The following is a 22,945-nucleotide window of genomic DNA, read 5'->3' as shown; positions in this document are numbered from 1 at the left end:
ACCTTGTGTCTGCCTGCGAGATTCCAACCCTGTACTGGAGCACCAATTTCTTCAACAGCTAGTTAGTGTCCTAATGATGATATTTGGGACATCTCTAAGTGGAATGCATCATATGTAATTTTAGACAGCTGCAATAATGTTTACAGTCACCTGGGATGACTGCATGACCTTAGTGTCAAATTTTGGACATCTGAGCCACCTACTGAGCCAATGCCTTCATGGATGAGATAATGTTTGGCTCTAAATGTTGACCAGGGTGACAAGGTCAGGTGTGGGTGTGTACATCAGTTATTTTTAATCAAGTAAATTTCTGTCTCTTTTTAACTATTTAGTGTAGCTCAACCTTTCCATGACTCCTGTCATTTTTTCATTTCTTGTGGGGAATGGGGGGATGATTAGTCTTTGCAAGAAAATAAGAGGAATAAAAAATGTGGTTGGCTTATTTTCCAGCACAGCACAAATGCAAACAAGTGAGCTCTGCCTTGCCCTGCTCATTAGTGCTTTTGCAGCGAAGAATCAACACTGGGAGCTTCCAAGGCTGGAAAACACAGAGTGACCTGAAGCAGTTAGAATATTTTTGAAAACATGGACCTTGGATAATGTGTCTGGATCCAGTTGTTGTGTCCCTCTCTGCTAATTTGCTGTGTGGGCCACTAGCCTGCAGACCTGGACAACAAAAGCCAGTGTGGTGAGCAGCAGGTGGGGACTGTGCTGGTGGGCAGGAGCTGCCTGGCACAGCCACCCCAGCACAGGCCAGTGCCAGGACTGGGTCTGTGTTTCCAAATGGCAGCTCCTGCCTGCAGCAGCTCCAGCGACAGCTCATGGTTTGCACAGCTTTCACTGCTGCAGGGTGGAGGGCAGCAGAGAAAGGTCCTTTGCATTTTCTTCTGAGAGGGTTTTAAAGAACTTTTGCAGAGAGCAAGAAGTACTGATATGGGCTGTTCAGAGAGGAGGAGATTAAAGAAAAGAGATCAAAGCCCCTCCTTTCCAAAGTGCCCTTCTTGTCCAGGATCTCATTTTCGAAACAGATGCATGCCATGAGCATCTGCTGATCTGAGGCATAGTGGGTGGACATGGGAGCTGGTGGGAATGCTGCCTCCATCACTGAATGTGTTGAGCTTGGAAAGCTCCTGGGAAACACCTCGGGAGAAGTGAAGGGCTGTGCAGGGTCTGTCTGGCCTCTGCAGGCAGCTGCTGCATCCTGCCTGGAGCCCCTCTCAGCATCATGAGAAGCAATGCCACTGAGGGACATGCCTCCTCTCTGCCCTGACCCCTCTGCCCTGGGAGGGAGCTGCTAGCACCAAATGGAACTCAGCATGCACACAGAGAGAAAGGTGGCCATTGAAGGGAAAAAATCATATGGCAAACTCACTTTGTATCAGAGACAAAGCTGGAACTGCAGAAATCATCTCAGTCACTGGGACTGAACTCGCTACCGTGTGTAGAAGAGAATTACAGCTAAGTCATAACCTCACCCAGGATTTGTAAACACATTCATGTCATATTAATACCTCTTTCAATTTTTTTCCCCCCAGAGATAACAGATCAGTCTGCATCTAAAACTCCAGTTCACCTAGGCAACAGGATTTAAACTGAGAGCTTGAAAATCAGATAGCTCTGTGGTGCTGCTCGAGAGTCTCTACACAGAACAAGATGCAAACAGATCAAAATCAGCTGTTTGACACTATGCACCACTCTCTGTCAAGATAGCACCCAAAAGCTTAGAGGATTTGAGCGCCAAAAAGCACGATAGCAAACATACTGCCATGCAAAGGGACACTAAATAATGAAAATGTGAAATCCCTGACTAGAGGAAAAGAAGGAAGGGAGAGCTGGCTGTGTGTGTCCATCATCTGGGGGCTGTGACAGTAGCCCAGACTGGTCCCCGTGCCTGGAAACCCCTCTGGGCTCCTTTGGCTTTCATGCCTTCTCTTCCCAGCTATCATATATAAGAACATGTATTTAGGTAAATAGAAGATATTTTAACATAATTTTCTGAACTCAAAGGAAGAGGTTTTAAAGAAAAAAACATGACAGACAAATAACAGATATATATAGAGCTCATATATATGTTCTCTGACTGTTGATATTTTTATAATTTAAAAAAAAAATCTTCCATATTTTCTTTTGAAAAGTAATTGTTTTGATTTATTTAGAAAGTAACACTCAAATGATCTAGGCTACTTTCTGTCCTCTATATAAAACATTCTTCTTAAAATCCACACAACAAAGAGTACAACAGAAGACAGCAGGATTTCAAAGAAAAAATCTTTGCACAAATAATATGAATTTGAGTACTGTGGGATGTGAACTGAAATCTGTCCTCTCTCTCCTCTCTCTCCCAGAAAAACCTCATAACCCATCAGGATACCCTTTAAAACAGCCTCAATCCTAAAAGAACAGGATATAAAAAAGGCATTTCTTCTATAAATTATACCCAAGAGTAATCTCAGTGGAAGAGTGGAGTTCCATCTGGCTGGGACTGGTAAAAAACTGAGTAGAAAAACCTCACTGATTATTTCTCAGTGGAGTCAAGGAGTTAATCTCAGTATACCTCATCACACACCATGACTCTCCTCTCCATTGGAATGTTTGTACTGCTATGATCAAGTGGCAAAATAATTGACACCGTTATATAATTTAAGAACTCCTGCAGTCCTGGGCTGGTCTGATGTCCAACACAAGTGTGGGAGGTGGAGTTGCCTGGCTGAGATTGTCTCTAAGTCTGTAATGCATTTGGAGAAGTTTTTTCTAGATCCCATCTCCTTAGTCACTGGATATGCTGCTGGCAGGGTTTCCCAGGAAAAAGAATTGTAGCATAAGCCTCAGCAATGTAACTTTTAATCAGCATCACCTCCCCAGGATTTGCTGGGGGGAGAAGATTACAAATAATGGCGTTAGAGAGAAAAATAATGCAGAGAGAGCAAGAGAGACTGATTCCTCCCACTGCTTCTCCTGGGCTGAGGAAAACCCACAAACACAACTAAAAAGCAAAGCAAATGCTTTTCCAAACAGCCAAGCAGCCTCTGTGAAGGAGGAAGACAGCCCTGAAACATGCAGATATTTAAAGTGACACAAGGCCCCCTCTGATGTATTTCTTATTCCCTTGAAATCTCTGGCAATGACTCTTGGACATACATACACAGACACTCTGGCCAAGTATGACCCATTGCTTTTACTCTTCAAGGCCAACCCAGCAAAGCAATAGCTGTTCTGTGGTGAAAACTCATAAAATCCCTTTTTGTGCTTTCAGTCCTTCAACAGTTGAAGTGGGTTTCCCTGTACATCCTGCAGACACAGGGAAATTGTGTGTGCCTTTGATCTTAATGTATGGGTGCACTTACAGTGCGTTAGGGCTGGCACAGGAGGAGATCTGAGATCTGGGAGATGTAGTAGCTCTGGCAGCCAGGGCTGTATTGTCAAAATAACAGCCAGATTTGGGAAATGGGGAGATATCTCCTGGCCTACTGTGAGTTCTTTCCTCCCTACCACAATGTCATGTGGGAAAGAAGAGAGGCTGAGCCATGCCCATGTTGGACCAGGGCAGGAGGGACAGCTGGGGACAGAAACTGGAGGGAGAGTGTGGATCACAGCTTCCTGCTCGCTGGATTGCAGTCTTTGTCCAGCTGCACTGAAGAGTTAAAAAATGGAGATAAGCTGTTCAGAAAAGAATAAGCCTTTTGACCTGTTCACCTTACAACACATACACGCACATTACACTTGCCAGATGTACTAAAACCACACAGAACCTGAGAATTTCCCCAGTGGCTAAACTATCACTTCTGCCTCAGCTAAACGAATGTCGTCACAAGAACATATTAAAAAAAAAAAGTCCATGAAATACATAAGGTATAAACCAGCACTCTCCTGACTGAGGAACCTAGAGGACTTTGAAAGGTATGGGGTACTCCACTAAAATGTCCTGACCTCCCAGCTCTGCAACACTGACATCATATTGATGTCTCAGGGAATCCCCCCAAAGAACAACTATCAAAGATTAAAATAAGGATTTAATCCAATGCAGAACCGGTCTCCCTTAGCATTCACAAGCCTCATGAGGACCCGAAGACAAAATTTACAGAAAGATTCCTTCTGTTTTTTAGAAATGTTTTACTTAGCCATATTTTTCTTTTTTCCACTCTGACTGTTCAATGTACAGTGGTTCTTTCCCTAGTCAGCTTGTATCCACTAATGATCCTTTCTTGTGGCTGCTGCTAAGGAAAGAGGAATTGGATTTAAACACATTGGTTTCTTCATTCTTCAAATTCACATTCTTCAGGAAAAAAAAACCCCACAAAGGTCTGAGTTAATGGTCTACTTACAAACAAAAGGCATTCCTGTTGAGAAGCAGCATGACTGGAGATGGGAGGGGGGATTATTTGTCTTGCAGGCAGGTGTTTGCTTACCACTGAGAAGCAGCTGATTGCGCCGGTACGAAGCTGGCAGCTGACCAACGTCTTCTATCCTATGGCTCATTACCCGGGAAAGGTGACCAGTGTGGCAGAGGCTTCCCACAATGATGCTGTGCAGGTACATGGGTTCGATGAAGGAGCTGAGGAGAGCACCTTGGAGCCCAAGGATGTTCCATCTGAAAAAAAAATTACAGAGCAGTAAGACACATTGGTGAAGGAATGGCCATACTGGAGCAACGCTGGGAAAATCAGCAAATGCTAGCACATGGGTTAGAGGAATGAGAGATGAAACTACTCCTGTCCCTGTTCTGTGATACAGAAAACCCTGTTGGGTTATTATACACCCATGGGCTCATTCCCCCTCCAGCAGGATTTGAGATTACTGTGGCACTGTTCACTTAAGGGATGCCTTTCCATCTTGTATTGCTGCGAACAGAGCCTTCTTATTGAGACGTGTTCTTTATAAAAGCATTTTGTGTTTGATGGATGTTTTTTTAGCATGTCTCCAGTAGAACTTTATTTTTTTTCCGCCTCTATAGTGTTTCACTTGCAATGGTAGGGCTAGAATGACAGCTTTTGTTATTCTACCTTTATTTTCTGCTTGTCATATGTAAGTACCATCCCCATGTTACATAGCCAAACTAACACATGATTTAGGTGGCCAAAATTACCCAAAAATCTTTGAATGTCTCATAGACTGACATTTCTTTGCACAAATGACCACAAAGATATGAAAACATCCATGAGAATTAAATCCTGGTCCTGAATAGGAAAAAGAAGACAACTTTTAGGAAATGTGTTTGTAATTGATAGCTTGGCCTGCTCTAAAGTGTTCAGAGTGATGGATACATTTCACCCTGTTGTTGCCTTAAAGGTGCAGCAGAGTGATGGTGGAAACCTTGGGACCTTCCACCTGTTGATGGCTGAGACCTCTGTGCTGCTGGTGGTGCAGTAGCTGCCAGAACAGTTCTGCATTTTAATAGCCTATGAATTTTTACATCAAGCTAGGCACAAATATGAAAACATGCTTGCCTCTAAATTCTTCAGGGGACAGCTAACTGGTTAATGAGTGGAAAAATTAAAAAGGGGAAAGAAGTCATGATGCAGTTATCTTCTTGGCAAACCTGTTTAGCTCAGCTCACCTAAGAAGTTGTTTCCCACCACACAAACACTAACAGGCTCTCTTACACTTGGATAATATTTTTACGGAAGTTGAACACTGTCAATCTGTCAGAGTAGTTTTGAGTTCAGGAGTTCAAACTGAAAATGCTTCAGAAAATGCAGTTTGGAGAGTATATTTTAGCTCATTAAAACCCGAAACACTGGCAACATTTGGCACTCGGTAGCTGACTGAAGGAAAGGGTGTGAGGTGTCTGCTGCATAAGGCATCATCCAGTGGCTGCCATGTTAAATAATGTGTTTAAAGCTGAATTTCCAACAGCAGCAAGCATTATGGTGCTAATTTCTTACATCATTGTTCTTTTCATTAATTAACATTTCTCAACCGTTAGCGCAATTATTGCAGTGCCTCTGTACTGTATGTCTCTTTTCATGATTAATAAGGAGTCATTATATTTCCCTTTCCTGAAGCAGTCAATTAACACAGAATACTTTCCATTAATTACTGAATGTTTAAAACCAGCATGCTGTACCTGGAGAGCAATCTGCTCTAGGAACCTGTGACACCAATTGCTTTTAAAAGTTCTCTTTAAATTTTATTCCAAAAACACAAGCAATTTAGCTGGCTGTATTAATTTGCCTCCGAAGCAGGGCTGTGAATGAGAAACATCTTTTAATCTCATGCAAGAAAAGGCAGCCATCTGGCTGCTGAGGATTTCAGAGTCAGACTCTCCCTGTCTCCCTCTGTAAATGCAGGCCATTAAAGTAATGTGTTCATCTACATAAAACTCAAATGAAATATAAAAGGTAATATTTATATACAAACAATTTAGTCCCACAATTTAAACAGTCATTGGTTTTATGAAACATTTACTTTAGTCAATCAGATTTGCATAACTTCATTTGGGGGAAAAAAAAAGTGTGGTCATTTCTGCAAATAACATCACTTTTAAAGGCAAGAACTAGCTGCCTCTTTGAGTAAATAACTTATCATGATGCGAAATTAATAATGCAAGCTTAAGAAACAGAGCTGAATTCAGCTAACAGTACTATGCCTTCAACCAGCATCTAAGGTAAGCAAAAAAATTACACAGATATCTTTGTCCAGATGGAAACTTGTAAGGTATCAGTGCTATTTTCAGTATTAAAAATTTCCTTTCAAAAGCCTTACGTATTTGATTGAAGGAGAGAAGAAAAGCAGCTAAACAGAAAACAACATATGTTCAACAATATTGGGATTTCAGCAATATGCACATCACAAGAAGTCATCTGAGTTTTATTTACCAAAATAAGGGATTGTGTTCAGGTCATAAATTACAAGGTAATAATGATTGTTTAATTTAAATTAATTACAAGGAACATGCCTTTTCTTTAGAGATATTTCTCCACCTAATTCTGGACATATTAATCCTACTGTAAAAAGGGATTCAAATGTCAATGGAACTACATTATTGGAAATCACAATATAAGCATGATCAGGTCACCCCCTATGTATCGAAAGCATTCCATAAACATGAATTAATCCTTCCAGTGCTCTGCTAAGGTAAAGTCCCATTTTTTGTACTCTGGACAATTAGGGCAGAAAAGGAGTAAGATCTGGTGAAATCTGTAAGAGTTTCTGGTTTCTGCATGCAGTAGCTGTCCCTTGAGAGAACCCTGTTTTCCCATTCCAAAAGAAGGCACAGGAAGGTGTAGGGGTGATGAAGCTTCTGCATCAGCCATGGTGGGTTTTGACCCCAGGATATAAATTTGACTCCAAGATAAATTGGACAGAACAACCAGACTAAAAAGAACCAAGGGAGAAGAAACCTATCAAAGAATATGGGCACAAGAGCAAGTCCTGCCTGATGTGTAGAGTGTGGTGCAAAAAGAGACTTTCCCAGTGGCTACTTTGTGGTTCAGCATTGGTTTAGCAGCATCCAGTCAGAGAAATGGGATGCAAAAGAAAAGGAGCTTTGCTTTCAAATCTAGTCCAGGTTTGTCAGAGTGTTTAGACAGTTGTTTGTCTCTAGAAAGCAGCCACCCTGAGCATGTGTGAGTCCCACTAACTCAGCACAAGTCCTAGGAAAGGAGGGCTCCTGTACTGAGCTGGCCAAAACCAGACCCTTGCACTGCTGCTGTTGTCCTTCAGAGCACAGGAAAAGCACAATCATGTTGGGGAAAATTTTCAGTTTTTCATTCTGCTGTTGCTGTGTGGATGAAAAAGCCTACCTTGGAGGGCAGCCAGTTCAGTATTGTGCAGCAACAATAGATTTTACTGACAAATATTTGGGGGAAGGTCTTTTTATCCTGTGTATTGTTCATCCCTTGACCAACACACATGGCTAATGTACTGACTTGGTCCTTTGATATATGAACATCTATGGAATTATTTGAAGGTAGATGGTAGAGAAAGATCCATTTGAGCAACAGCGAAGCTATCAGTAAGGGTGTTAATTTTGAAGGAGCTATTGCTCTGTAGCCTAATTTAGGTCCATGAAAGTAGCTGTGTTCTCATCTGTAACAAAGAGCTCTCTTCAAATGTGGCTTTTCAAAACAAAATTATTATTCAAAGCAATGCAGTGTTACATTTTGGCTTCTCAATATATCAAAGTGACTTTTCTCGCTATGAGGAAATATGCTGGATCATTCTGAATTTTCCTAATTGTGCAAGATTTTAAGGGCTGTTTTCAAGGACACGCATCTCTCTAATAACTCATATGCTATGCACTCTGTAATAACCCTTCCAATAAAGTGAAAATCAACCCACTGCTCCCTTAGTCACAGATCTTGTTTAAAAATCCCCAAATCTTCAGCAGGGAGGATAAATAAAACAGAACATCTCCCCTTTTCACTCAAATATGGGAGCTTTTGGAGCTTTAAATGGAAGGAAAGTATACCCTTCCTTTTGTTCAAACAGCAGATATTACTGCACTGTTTACAAAGACAAAATCCCGTGTCCAGTTTTCAATATAGACAATCCTTAAACAAATATATTTTTGCCTGTTTGTCAGTCACAGAAATGCCAGTGCCAAGATGGAAGGCATCCCAGAGCAGGCAGCTTTTCTTTAATTAATTGCAGTGCTCCCCCAGTCCTGGACAAGTGGAGGGCAGGGCATGACCCCCCTGCAGAGCCCCCCGGTTCCCCTGCTCAGTTCCCATGCTCCTGACAGCTCAGGACCACAGTGAGGTGTGCAGGGAAATGTGTCCCCATGTCATAACCACACCACAGCCCCCACACCCACACTGGAGCATCACCTCACCACACACAGGGCTGTCTATGGCCCCTCCCTTGGACCAACAGTAAAAGGGATGATGAAAATACTGAGGAAGGGGTTTGGAGGCAAACCCACAGGGATGCAGAGAGCTGCAGCCTTGCTCAGGTCAGCACAAGGCTTCTTGCCCTTTGCTGAGATGTGATGTGACAGCTGGAGCTTTTTGCTGGTGTTTCTAGCTTTGATTTGGACATGGTTAGACCTGAAGGCCAATACTTGAACCCCTCTGTAACTGAGATGTGGAGAAATTCGCCTGATGCTTCAAAACATCTCAGGGAACTGTGTTCACCTGCCATGCTCAGAGATTGAAGTGTCTCCTTGGGACCTTTGGAAACCTTGCCCATTAAAAAGCATTGCTGATGAATTTCAAATCTTATTTTGATAAGGGTTTTTGTAAAAGACCTTTTTTTTATTAAGAGCTTTAAGTCTTATCCACTTGGTGTGTTGTTAACCTCCTGTACCACAGTTTCTATTACCAATATTTCCAGCTATGCTTCACACAACATAAACTGTTATTCAGGGTGGCATGTGCTCGGCAGGACACCTGTGGTGCTCCTATTTATACGACCATTTAGCTATTATTGGTTTGGAAACTGGAACTAGTGCATTAGTTTTTGATCTGTATTTTAACAGTGGGTGGTTTATATATGTTTTCTGGAACATACCTTGTGGTGAAAGATTGAAATTGAACTCTCAGTCACACAGAAAGGGGTTAAGAGAGAGAATTACAAACCGTGTGCACAAATCATCTCTAATTGAAGATCTAGCTGTGTTAATTGATTTTCATTTGCATTAATATGTAGCCTTTGAAGTAGCTTTTCTTAAGAGTTACCTTGTCAGGCTCAGCCTTCTGTTAACAATGGCTCTGGTCGACAGGCTAACACTAAAATAGATCTAAGAATGCCAATTTCTAACACTGACTTTTAGTCTTGCATTTTTATATGCTGCATTTAAATACAGCTTAATGTGCTCAACTCACCTTATAAAATGCTACTTCAGACTCCCACTGCTAAATCCTGAAACAGTGCCTTAAGGCTACACTACCTTGTAATACTCTGAATATATTCTCAATAAAGATTCCTTCCTATTCTCTAGCTTGTGGGCCCAAATAATCCACAAACCTTAGCCATGGGACATGGGTAGACTGCTCATGATGTAATGCAAAGCTAGGAGGTCCTCTGTTACCATTTGTGTTGTTTTGTGGGTGAGGCAATTCAGATATTCAAGGTCTTTTTTATACTTCTGGGCTGAATGTCATTTTTTTGGTGAAGTTTGAGGAAGTAGATGACCATTAACCCGGTGGCAAGAAAATACACAGTCTTTTAAAGGTGACCTTTTGAGAAGTGGTAGTAAGAAAACAATTTTAAGGCCAGAGCTTGTAAAGCAAACACTGAATTCTGGCTTTTATGTGCTGTTTAAAGACAGTGTTTATGAGGATTGCTCCCTGCAAATCCTGCACAATGCAAAGTAAGCTCCTCAGCCTGCATCCTGCAAGGGGACTCTGAAAGAGGACAAGTGCCACTGCTCATCCATTTACAAATAAGTCTGTACAGTCTTTGTGTCTACCAAACCACTGGCAATGGCAAGCACCAAACCTCTCTGTGCATCTACACGGGGCAGAACACCCTGCTGTTTTGGAAGGGTTGGCACTGGGAGAAATAATTTCTCTAGTTTTCTGCACGAAGTAGGAGGAACCCAGGGGCTGGTGATGAGATAAATGAACTTGATTAGCTCAGAGCACAGAACAGGAAACTTTATACAGAAGGGAGATGTATGAACTGCTAAATTTGAATTATGGTGGGCCTAGAGGATGAGCCATGGTGGAAGGAGACTGGCCTGAAGGTCAGAGAGTGTTTCCATGAATCAGAGGACAAAATATGTCAAAGGAAAGTGGCTTCTCTCCTCTGTGACAGACTCTGAATTTCCCTTATAAGTATGTCCAGAGTGGTGATGGACTTAAGAGAAATGCAGAGATCTTTGATATTTTGCCCAGACTTTCATATTTCTTCCGCTGTAGGAATAAGTAGAGATACTTGGAAATTCTGATTTTATATAAGCAGCCATGTGGACTGCTACCTGCAAAGCTGGCACACACGTACACAATGTGTGCTGTGGGAAGCCAGCAGAGGAGATGCTCAGTGCTGGGCTGGCTCTGTGCACCTGGAGACCATGTCACCAAAGGGGACACAGAGAGCCAGTGTCCCCAAGGCCCTGGGGCACCAAGGGGGTGCTGCAGATCCCACCCCTGCAGCTGGCACATATCAGCTGAACACAGATCAGTCCTGAACGCTTCTGAGGGTCAGGGTCAGAATGTAGTGCTGAGCCTCCCTAACTTTTGGTTACTGTGTTTAGATCCTCAAAGAAGGGCTGAGTTCTAGAGATATCCTTGCTTCTTTTCCCCTAAATGTGTGTGTTTGTGCCTGTGTGTGCATGTGTGTGCATATGACAATTTTCCTTCTAACATTTGTCTGCTCCCAAACAGCGACTGCAGAGACTTCCATTAGCAGCAGCATTAACCTTGCACCGACCTTGTAATAAGCAAGGTATGAGCTAGTCCTGCATCCAGCCTTGGTGTGAGACAGGGAGATGAAAAGAGCTTTATTTGGCTCATTGTATGAATTTTGCTGTCACAAAAAGCCAAAATTCTCTTAGGGCTGTAATGTCTCTGTCAATATAAGGTTTTAATGTAGGTTATGATTGGCATCAAGACAACATTAAATGACATATATTTTTTCCCCAAAAAGATGATTATTTTCAAAATTATTTTTCCCATGTAATTATTGATTTTTTGCAAATGTATACAATATATGTTACAGAGGAGAACGAAGGTCACAAGGTGTTAGTGTAATTAATGAACTATGGGCTAAAAAATGTGGTTTAATCCTAAATCCTATGGCACTGAGATCCTGAAGTCACTTCATCTGCACTGTGAGGCTCACAAGAATCATATGTGTAAAAGCTGACACTCTCTTAGGGTGGTTTATTCAGGGATTCACAGACCCTGAACTTTAAATTTATACATATAAATGCATAGGTTTTAAAGCCAGAAGGAACAACCAAGATCTAATGTGACCTTGTTTATAATGAAGTTGCAGAATTTCACCTCGTAATTCCCTGCCTGAGCCAAATAAAATGACTATTCATACCAGAAGAGCTTGTGCTTTAATTCAGTGAGGGAACAGGTGTGATTCCAGGGTGTTTATCCTGAGATCTCAACAAAGCCACAGAACCCAAATAATGCATACCAAGCATCAAATTCTCTCAGACTTGTGGTGATAGTAATAAAAATGGCTAAATGTCTTTGAATAACAAATAAATCTGATTAAACCACTCTCTGCTTATAGCTTTCCTGTGAGCAAGAAAGAACATAAATCGTTAGATACATGATTTATAGAATATTATTCACTTTTCTCAGTAACTCTGTGCGTTCTTGGGTCTTTGATATTCTGATAGTGATGTCCTTTGCAAATAATGCAAAATGATGTATATTTTAGCAGCTACTGGCTAGATTCTCAAGAGGAAACATTCTCTAATAGCACAGTGCTCCTGAGGGACTTTTACAAGCAATAAAATCCAAAGCATACAAGCGAGATTCTTTTTGTCAAATATTGCTTATACAAACAGGAATTTCAGATTCAGAGATCTCTTTTCTTCTCACTGCAAGACAAGCCCAGATAATGTGCAACCAGATTCCTGCATCCTGCAGACATTTAAAGTCAGTTACCTATGTGGTAGGGCAAATATCTGCAGTCTGAAACAAGGCATGGATGCCTCCCACTGATCTCTCTAGTGGGGCAGGAGTGGAAAGGGCCCTCGTAAAGAAATCTTCTTTTCCACTCAACTCCTTTCCTGCCTCTGCTCTCTATGACCAGAAGGGAAGAAGGCAGAAAACAGTCCTATATGTGTTGAAACAAAGGACAGGTGAAGAAACCTTTGATTCTTCCCCCTTATGATAAAAAAAATATGGTAGATGGCATTTAATGTGGTAAACCAGAATTTGGGATAAAGTATAATGCAGATTTTCTCAACCTCTTTTTTAACTACTGGTGAGAGTAAACATGCTGTTGAAAGCAGGGAATAATTATTGCTGGTTTCTTTTTTTTGTTTTTTTTAATCTATATAAATCCCAGGATCATTTGAATTACACTGAAAATACATAATAAAAATTGCAGGTTTTTTCACAATATTGAAATAGTACTGTCAATGATGAGAGCTGCAAACCTTTTTTTATCTTGGAAAAGATTTATGGTAGATTCTTTTTTTTCTTCACAGAATTCAATGCTGTTTAGATGTGTGTCAACAATGAAAGGATTCACTCAAAGTGCTTCACAGATGTGCTTGGAGAAAACCCAACTCCTGAGACAGTGCATTACTGTCAACATCCCCTTCAATAGGAAATGTAATACTGTTTGCAAAGCTGATATTTAATTCACTGGCTAATGACATTCAAAACCACAGAGAGTGCAATATTTCTATTCTTGAACTTAACATTTTTTAGTTTTTTGAGTCCATGTGAGTCTGAATTTGGAAAACCCAACTGCATCTACACGCAGTGGGGGAGACCCACTGAACACAGTTTGGGTTTTCTGTTAACTCCTAATGAAGAAATGAAAACATTACAGCAGAAGTTGCTCTTTATCCTTCATGCAAGCTCAACAGTTGTGATGCTTACACTTAGCAGAGCATGGATTTTGTGAGTGTGGTAGTATTTCCATTTGTTGGTTCACATTTACATTTTTGTGACAAAACATCAGGTTTTGCTGTTGACAGACTAATTTAGGTTTGGTAGGTCATCCAGTTAAATCTAAGAGCAGAATTTATGCATTTGAATTAAACAAAATTTCTGTGATTTTTTTTGGGAAAGATTATGTCTGTGTTGGCCTTTAATAATTGGGCCAAATCTTTGACTGATATAATTTAACTGACTTCTTAGGCATAATTTTACAGCAGTGAATTTGATCATAGCATTTATGTTTTTATAGCTATAATATGATTTATTTTATATGTAGAACTGCATCTATAGATAATGTACATTATATATATATATATATATATATATATATAAAATGATGAAGATAAATACACATACATGTACAGATACATACTCATAGTACAGTAACTGTGCAACCAAGCACACACATTTTGATTTCAGTTTGTGTTAGCCATCACTTGCCATTAGTTAACACCCTAGACTGAGAATGGTGAATGTGTTTACATTTTATTTGTCACCAGGGAATAATTATGAAATATTTACTACATGGAAATTATTCTACATAAATAGATGTTGTATTTACACAGCAGAGCAGAAACTCACAGAGGGGGCTGTTACATGAGGGCTCTTCAATGGCATTCAAAATAGTAGAAGTATTCCTGGTGGCTTTTAGGGCATTTTATTCAATTGGGTGCAGATGAGCTAAGTTTATCTGTATGATAGTTGGTTTGCAAGTTTTGGGGTAAATGATCCAAGAACAGCAAAGTGGATGTATTTTATTTGCACAGTAAAATTCTATTGGCAAGAAAAGCTGCAAAGACAGTTTATATTTTTGTCACACTGTAATAAGCAACTAACGACCCACAGAGAATTTGGGAAAATGTCCTGTTCACATTCCCTCCTATTTATATGTCTGCTTTTGCATACAAAGGAGGTCTTTGTTTCTGCAGGGCCTGTCAGCACCTGCTGGCTGCTTCCCACCACTCACCATAATCCTCTGTGGCATCGAGTTTCCACGTGCAAAGGCTTTTGCCACGAATATGCATCACGTACCTGGCAATTTTGTCTGTGCAGGACATGGTGATGAGCTGCTCTCCCAGCAGGACGCCGTCCCACGTCTGCGCCGCGTTGTGACACCGCACGGGAATGGTCCCTTCTCCAGACTCAATCTTTGTCCGCAGGTGCCCACGGTACTTCCTCACTATGTGCTTGCTGCTGTTCACTGGGAAAAATAAACACAAGAATGACAATACCTGATTTTTTTTCCAAAGGACCTGAGAGGCTGTGTTGGTGCCTACAGAACCACTTGTGAAGGTCCCTTAAACTGGATGCGATAGTAGATAATAGCCCAAGAAAGCAATGCAGTGTGGAAAAGAAGGTGCTCTTAGTAAGGTTTTCTTTTCACTTCAGTCAAAGCTTACACAAAGCACACACTGAGTTCATGTTCCCCTTCTATTTCTCTCATATATTTAAAAATAAGAGAGGTGCTCTGTCTTTTTAAGAACCAGTGCAATTTCTCATTTTAGGATTGAATTGTTATTGAAAAACCTTGGTTCAATGAGCGTCATCAAAGACTCAGCTGCATGATGCAGATCAGTCCAGTACTTTACTGTGATATTCAGTGACATTTCCCAAATTATTTCAGAAGTAAAGTTTTGATTTGTTATCATAAAATTTCACTGAAAAATTCTGAAAAGCTAAAGGTTTATACTTTGGACCAAAAGCAAATCAAAACTTGTTAGTTGTTCATTGCTGGCTGGAATTCCTCCTACAGTCTCCCTGAAGTGAGGTACTTTCCTGCCTTGTGTTGTACCAAGATCTTTTATCACTTCTGTGATATTGTATATTTGAGTGCAAGGCACTGGCCCCTGGGGTGGCACAGGGCAAGCAGCTAAAGCACTTGTCCTGCACCATGATGAACTGAGTCCTGCAGATAGGCAGCAAATACAGAAGATAATGACATTTCAAAAGCACTTCACCTTCATTATTATGAAAAGAGAAAAACTGAAGTTCATTATCAAATGCTCTTTACACTGCTACTTTACCCCTGGGTATTTTGGCTATAAAAGAACAGGAAGGAGCAGAAAGGAAATCCTCTGGGTATGCTCACTGCCTCACCTTTGGAGGGTTTCACTGGGGGTCACTTTCTGCCTGAAGCAGACCTTCCACAGTTTCCCTCTAGCCCAAAGGGAAATAACAACAACAACAACAAAAAAAGACAGTCATGATGGCCTCTGCATTCAAGGAAAAGAAGTGCTGCATTTACAGACATGAAGCTTTTTCCCATACTGCCAACTGTCCTGTGTATTTTTCCATGCCAGCTCCTCATCTGGACCAGAAGGCTCCTCCTTGTGAAGGCGACGCTCTGTTGTAATGCATTTAGAAAAATGGTATGACCTGAGACTGCACCCCTGAAATGTAGAATGTAAGCTTCTTTCCCTTATCTCTTTCTCCCCAGTTCTCCTTATTGGCTGTGTGAATGTAACCCACCCTCTTCCCCCTGCCTTCAAAAAGACATGCTTATCAATATTCTTCCTCTTTCCCTCCTGCTCTCCTTCTCCACAGGATCCCAAGCACCAGAATAAAGCTGAACTTCCATCTCAGCTAGGAAAAGAGCCTCATTTTTAGTTTTTCTATTCCATGCTACAATATCTCCCCTGTTTCTTCCCTGTTTCCCTGCCTGGGCAGACAGTGGTAACAGAGAAACAGGGGACATAGAAATAATAGCAACATTCCTCAGTCCTCAGTGGGCTGTGGGGCTGAGTGCTTCTGCCACTGAATAACACCAGTGTGCCAGAGGTTGTGGGGCTGCTGGCACCTCTGGCTGTGAGCAGCTGGCTCTGTGCATGATCCCCAGTGCTGGAGGAAGCAGTGGATTGATTGGCTGCTGCCAATGGGTGGTTTGCAAAAAGGGAGAGCAATAATAAATTGCTTCAGCCTATTGGGATTAGCTGAGGCAGGAAACACATGTAGCAAAGTCAGCTGTGACCTGCCAGCACATGGGCAGCTGGGCCCCCAGCAATCATTACCTCTTCTCTCCATTCTTGCTTTTTTAGAATTTAAGATGGATGTGTGTGTGTCAGCAGCAGGCTGGGACAGGTGTCAAATGGATTGCTTGGCCATAACCATAACTGGTTTCCACCCAAACTCAATCTCCATCATATCCAAAATATTGCTTGCAAATACTGCTACAGTAATGCTGCTACAGCATCTGAGTTTGGGGAAGAGTGGTTGTTGCCATCCCCATTAGCAGCCACGTCATCCCAGCAGCAGGGGATGTGGTCCTTGTGCCCAGTTGTCAGCACCTCACAAACTGAGACACTGCGGTAATCACCTGACTTGGAGTATTGTGGCTTTTCAAACTTGAGTTGTGGGAAAAACTGGGAATGGAGTAATAAAAAATAATAAGCAAAAATGCCAAAGTCTCAGAAATGTCTCAAATCCCTCTGTTCTCAAATTTTCTGGTTGTGCCAACACTGTCAGGAAAACATTTCCATGACCATGTGGGCTAATCCCTTGCACATCCCTCTTGTCTGGGATGCTAAGTGCAGTGTAATTCAGAGGATGCTCTTTGGACTGTATTGGCTGTCTGGGAACTGGTCCATATTTTTCCTGGGACTCTGCAAGGAAGTACTTTTTAAAAACATGAAATGGTGGTGAGCAGTATTTTTTATTATTAAACTACAGAGTCGTGGGAAAGGTACCATGAAATCTGGACAACAAAAGTAGAAAGTGATCACTTCTGCTTAGCAAACACATCTAGCTGAACAACAGTGAGGAATGCCTACTGAAACCACTTTGCCTTTGTCTGCACATACTGAGAACTGATGGCACAGCAGAGCAAGATCTCTGCCAAGGAAGCAGTGAAGAGTGACTCAAGAGGCTATTGCTGTTCTGGCTGGTGGAAACTGTAACTTTAAGCAAACCAGTTCTCTTTTCCTAAGCTTTCCCACGGGTATAATGAAGATAATGATGCTTCCTCCTTATGCAAATTCATTTAAAGGTACTGCTCAACAGCTATTTATGAAGAAGAGATGCCATCCTTCCAGGAAAGATCTACCATAGGAGTCCACCTACTGGAAATCCCTCAGGACAAAATGGTTTTTTACTGTTTCCTTCTCAAACTTTCAAGAAAAATATTTTCTCTTGTTGCACTTTTCCTCTTTCCCATCTCTAGATTCTCCTCTCTTTCTCAGCTCCTGGTCTGAGTTTCCCTTGTAGGTGCCTTGATCTCCTAGATTAATTACTCTCTTATCCAAGCAATTCAGCCTGTTGAGGCACCCACATTTCCCATACATGCAAAGAGGCATGTAGCTGCAGGGAACTTTAGTGACTGCAGTATTAGATGAACAGCCCATCATTTATGTGGCTTTGATTTCACTACATAAATGTTACCTCAGTGAGGGGCAAAGCATCTCACAATATGTTGACAGAGATAAGGTACAAGTTCGGGGAAAAAACAGCATCAGGATTGCAAACAGCTGCTGGGCAGCTGGAGAATTTAAAGCATAGGCCAAAATATTTGGGGAGAAGGATATGAAAGATTTCTGTGAGTTTGGGGGGTCTGTTTATTTAATTTGTCATTTGTCTATCTGATATTCTCAGGACTGAAGGAAGTACAAAGGCCAAAGCACTCTACATCTGGCTGCTCTCACAGCATCTCAACCCTGCACTGCAAGTGCCAGAAACTGAACAATAAAGTTTCTAAAAATCACTTGAAGTGTGCAGGTGCACTGATAGTCCCAGTTCCCAAGTCTCACACTGACTCAGCCATGTGTCCAGCTTTGTTCCCTGTCCCTGTGCCCTGCCCAGGGTGCAGCCGAGCAGCCGGCGCTGCCTGATAGGATTCAGGCATTTGTGGCCAGTGTACACTCAGCCCAGGACACACTCCCACAGCTCTGAGAAGGGGTTTTAGCTGCTCAACTGCTATTAAATTCAGTGAATAGCGTGTGACTCAAACCCTGTGCTGTGCTGCCTGTCTCAGGCTGCTCACATTGCTGGGGTAGCTGGGACACATGCTCCGAAAGATCATCTGTGGCATTTATATAAAATACTAATAACCCAAAGCTCTGAATGGTTTCAGATTGCCAATGATTAAATAAATCCAAATCTGCAGCTGGAACACACTGAGTTCTTTTTTAGCAAGCCATTAAGTAGCACAGGAAGATACAACCAAAGGAAAAGATGAGGCTCTGTGAGTTTTGCACTGAAGCTGCAGACAGACTCCAGCACATAAGCTGCTTGTCAGCAGTAAAAAATGTGGTCCACTTGCTGGCACAGCCTGCTACGGATCATTTTAATGCAGTCTCAGAAATATATTTATTTATGCATCTTAAAGTCACAAACTACAGCCTACTGCTGTTCTGCTGTTCAGTATGATCAAAACATCAGTGACTATAAGCATTTCTGATCTTCACTGTGCTGGTTCTCCAACTGCTTAATCTCAGCTAATTGCAGGGGAGAAGGCGTCTGTGGATGCCACTTCAACCAGAACAAAATGTCAATTCAAACTGGAATTGGAAAGGACAAATTTAAAAATCATTTGGAGTGGATTTATGATGTGTGCTGTACTCAGATGTGGAAATTACTCCTGAGAGTTCCTAAGATGAAAAGGTGCTGGATTAATTACTGGATTAGAAATGTACACAGACAGGTGCCTTGTATTTAAAATCAGTGAAACCCTCTGATTTCAACCTCACCTCTTATTTTTGTATTTGCTCCAGGACTAGTTCTAGCTCATATGGTAATGAAAAAAGCCACTCCATATTTATTATTTAGTTAAAGAGTGAAGAGGAAATGGACGGTGATTAAACAGAATCACATGAGTAAGGCTCTGTCTGAGATTTTGCATGACTGCCTCAGAGGTTCATTTTCTGTCTCCCTGCTTCAGTGGAGGCTGTTTTCTCTTCAGGAAAGAAGAAATAGAACAGCCTATCTTGCATTTTTTCAGTGCTGGACCCTCCCCTCCTCAGCATGGTTTATAAAGCTTCCTTAGAGCAGTGTGAGACAAAGGGATGGAAAGAAGATTAACATTTGACTGCCTTTGTATTTTGATGGCTATTAGAGATGCACTTTTCTCAACCAGATGCTGACTAAATGTCCAGCATTACTATTTCTGGAAGCGTTGAAGTGAGATTCACAGCACAGTGAACATTTTGGATGTGTCTGCTCTGCTGGGCAGGGTGTCTGGTCAGGTAAATCCCTGCTGCACTGTGCTTTGGTGACCAGCACAGAGCCAGGCTGAAATGCCACGGGCCAGCTCTGGAAAGCAAGAAACTTTAGGAGTATTGTGAAATAAGCCTGAATTTGTGAAAAGAAGGGTCTACAGAACTGCCCCTGCAGTGACTTCAGGGATGTGTCCTTCCCAGAAGGGAACACAAGGCTGTGTCCTGCACAGGTTAAACAGGACAAAAGCATGTTGAGATGAATTCCTAAACGTCAAGACGTTACTTTTAAATATAGGCTGTGAGGGATATTGCATCTGAAGGCAGTCCTATGGGAGATTTGCTGTCTCCCAGAGCCATTTGGCACCCACCACATTGTAGCAGGTTTCAGTTCAGATCTATGGTTTGGACAGTATCATTAAGCCTTATACTCAAATAAAAATTCTGAATATGTACTTTATATGACAATGTTACAAACCTGGGACACCTGTAACTTTTGGAACTGAAATTAACATCGGAGATTGAACTTTACCTTTTCCTTTCTCCCTGTCTCTTTCCTGGCTGAAATACCATCTTTGGACAGTAGTCCCTAACTTGACAGAATCCATGACCTGATAAATGATGTTCCCTTTGGCATATTATTCTTTCTTCTTTTCACTAACTTTCAAATAACACTTTTCACTCTTCCTACTCCTTTCAGAATTTTTCATCTGCTTCTAGTGATGTACTGACAAGATGTGATAGCGAAGTCAATTTGCCAATTCATAGATTATCATTATGTGGCATTTAATCCAGAAGAGGCAATGAAGAGAAAACTTGAAGTTTGAATCCACAGGAACAGAAAGGAAATGACTGCATTATTTTTCCTTATCTTCTTTATGTACCTATTAATTAAATTATTATTTTTTGATTGAATGTTGGTGTTACGAGACAGTGACTGTGGGAAGTGTGTAAGAATGATATTCTAGCATATTAAAGTTTATCAGTGAGTGTTTTAATGAAAACTTTTCATTTTGGTACATCAAAATGCCTCTATATATGCTTACTGAGGAGAAAAAATTCATCTGTTAAGATAACATAGCACTTTTACAATGAATACTTTTATTATTTTTGTAGGTTAATATGAAATGCACTGAAAGCTCATCCTAGGGAGAGGTGCCAAAATACCTTCATTGAACCTATGCTAGAGCAGAGAATGTCACTCTAACACATTAAATTCATTTTACCATCAGACTAACTTCTAAGTAAGCCTGGACTCTCACCAGGCTTTAAAACCCTGAGAGGAAAAAATATCTGAGAGAAATAGCTCAAAGCCTACAAACAGGTTTTCTCTAATGTCTATCTTCGAGGAATGCCTGGGATCAAAATGTGAGTAACTAGTTAAAATTCACTTTAAAACAATTTGCTGGCAGCAAAGTCATGCACAGCTCTCTCTGAGGGTTATAAATGACTGTTCCAAGCAAGGAGGAATGAGCAGTAGTGGGTCAGGTGTCAGAGAAATTCTTTGTGCCACCTACAAACCCAGGCTGTGGACTCCAGCCTCCTCTGGAGTAGAAAAGCATTAGTATGTTGAAGCCAAAACTACAAGATTTATCAGTGGGATTAAGATTCTGTGCATGTGGCAATCAAGGAAAGTACAACTCAAATACTTCAAGATTATTATTTTTAATTACTAATTGCTCCTCTTGTCTAAAATCAGACATGTCCTACTGTGGCTTTGAAAGTGCAGCTGCTCCCACAGAGCAAAGTCTAGAGGTCTGGGAAAGGGCTTTGGCAGGGCTGTGAACTCTCTGAGGAGAAGACTTCTGCCTCTGAAGCCTCCATCAGGCTTCACTATCTGGTGTCCAGCAATGCACAGCTCATCTTGGACTGCCAAGATGTGCAGAGGTGCTGCTTGTTCCCAGGTCAGCAGCTGACCAAAGCCAGTGGCTGGAGGCTGCACGTGGAGAGTGAGAGGCTGCATCCATCAGAGACCAGGAGGAACCAGCTACTCACCATGTCCTAAGATGTGCATTTCATTTTTTTGTTAATGAGAAATGTTTTTTCTTAAAGCTAGGCTTTATCTTCTAAATATACTTTGTGTGAAAAATATATCAACATCACTGGAATTGCCTATTTGGTGACAATTCTCTCTCCTGCCATGTTTTAATCAAGAAGTTTACACAAACATAAAGAGAATGTGTTATTCATCATAACCCTCTTCTTTTATAAACAAAACATGCTGTGATTCATGTGGCTTTGGGATTTTGTTGCAGTTGGGAAATTGAAATCTTCAAGGATGATTTAAGGAAAATGTTGTGGAAGAAGTCAGCAAAATATGAAAACAGAAAATGAACCCCATGAGACAGAAACAAGAGCAATCTGTCAATAATGTCAGCAGATTTTCAGCCACACTGTGGTTGGTATGAGGCTAGAGAGGCTGTGGTTCCTGATGCATCACCAGATATATTCTAATTCAGCTTCTAGAACTCTGGAGTCCTATGGTCTTTGGCTGAAGAAATTAAATCTTGATCACCAGAAAATGTTTCCTGATGGCCTTAAAAATCTGGGCATTAAAGTTAATAAATTATTCTGAATAATTTTATAGTAGTGCATAGAATATACAATGTTTTCCATTTTAGTATTCTACTCTTAGCACTAACTACTCTTTCTCAGAGCTGTGATTACTGGATCCCTTTTATTCCTATTTTACAGATAGAGAAATATAAATTAACAGAGTGAGGTGAGTTGCCCCAGACTGGCTAGAGAAGGCAGCTTGAACAATCATGGTAAGAATTAGATTGTTTGCTAGTCATACAGATGTCTTCAGATTTCTCTCCTAAGACTCTAAGAAACTCCCCAGAAGTCTAAGGAGTTCCAGAAGTCCCACAAAGATCTTAACAGGACCTGGAGCTGCCCGATAAGCTTTTTAAACTCAGTTTATGAGTTTTACCTGTAATTCCCACTCAGTGGAAGGGCAAATTAGACTAAATTAGATCTGAGTGGGTGTAGTTTTTACCCACAGAGATTTTTTCCTAGCTATGGTTTGATATTTTCCACCCCAAAATTCTGTGCCTTATTTATGTGCATACCTGTAGAAGGCTATGGGCTGCTGGGGTGGAGTGGGGGAATGTCCAGGAGCACGTGGTCTCTTTTTCCCTGCTGCAGAGGGAGACACCACCGTTCCTTGGGCTGGACAAATCTGGGGACAAGGAGCTTTTCTTGGTGAAATTTTCTACTGCTGTTCTGAAAACTTCTCAGGCATGGTCTTTTGCTGATTAATGTAGCCTTTTTATCACATCTGAA

At 41.3% G+C, this 22,945-nt stretch overlaps 1 protein-coding gene across 1 annotated transcript in view; it reads right to left on the bottom strand.

Annotated features, from left to right (window-relative positions):
* ADARB2 (adenosine deaminase RNA specific B2 (inactive)) overlaps nucleotides 1-22,945 on the bottom strand; it is a 301,084-nt gene that overhangs the window by 5,732 nt on the left and 272,407 nt on the right. Inside the window, exons 7-8 of the mRNA XM_086864395.1 lie at nucleotides 14,550-14,718; nucleotides 4,407-4,588 (exon numbers count right to left, since the gene is read on the bottom strand). Of these exons, the coding sequence (XP_086720521.1) occupies nucleotides 4,407-4,588; nucleotides 14,550-14,718 (351 nt within the window). The remainder of the gene's footprint in view (nucleotides 1-4,406; nucleotides 4,589-14,549; nucleotides 14,719-22,945) is intronic.

This window comes from Cyanistes caeruleus, chromosome 1 (genome assembly GCF_971803275.1).
Source record: "Cyanistes caeruleus chromosome 1, bCyaCae1.hap1.1, whole genome shotgun sequence".
Taxonomy (NCBI): Eukaryota; Metazoa; Chordata; class Aves; order Passeriformes; family Paridae; genus Cyanistes; species Cyanistes caeruleus.
Note: the sequence above shows the minus strand (reverse complement) of the source record. Positions and strands in the feature narration are given on the sequence as shown.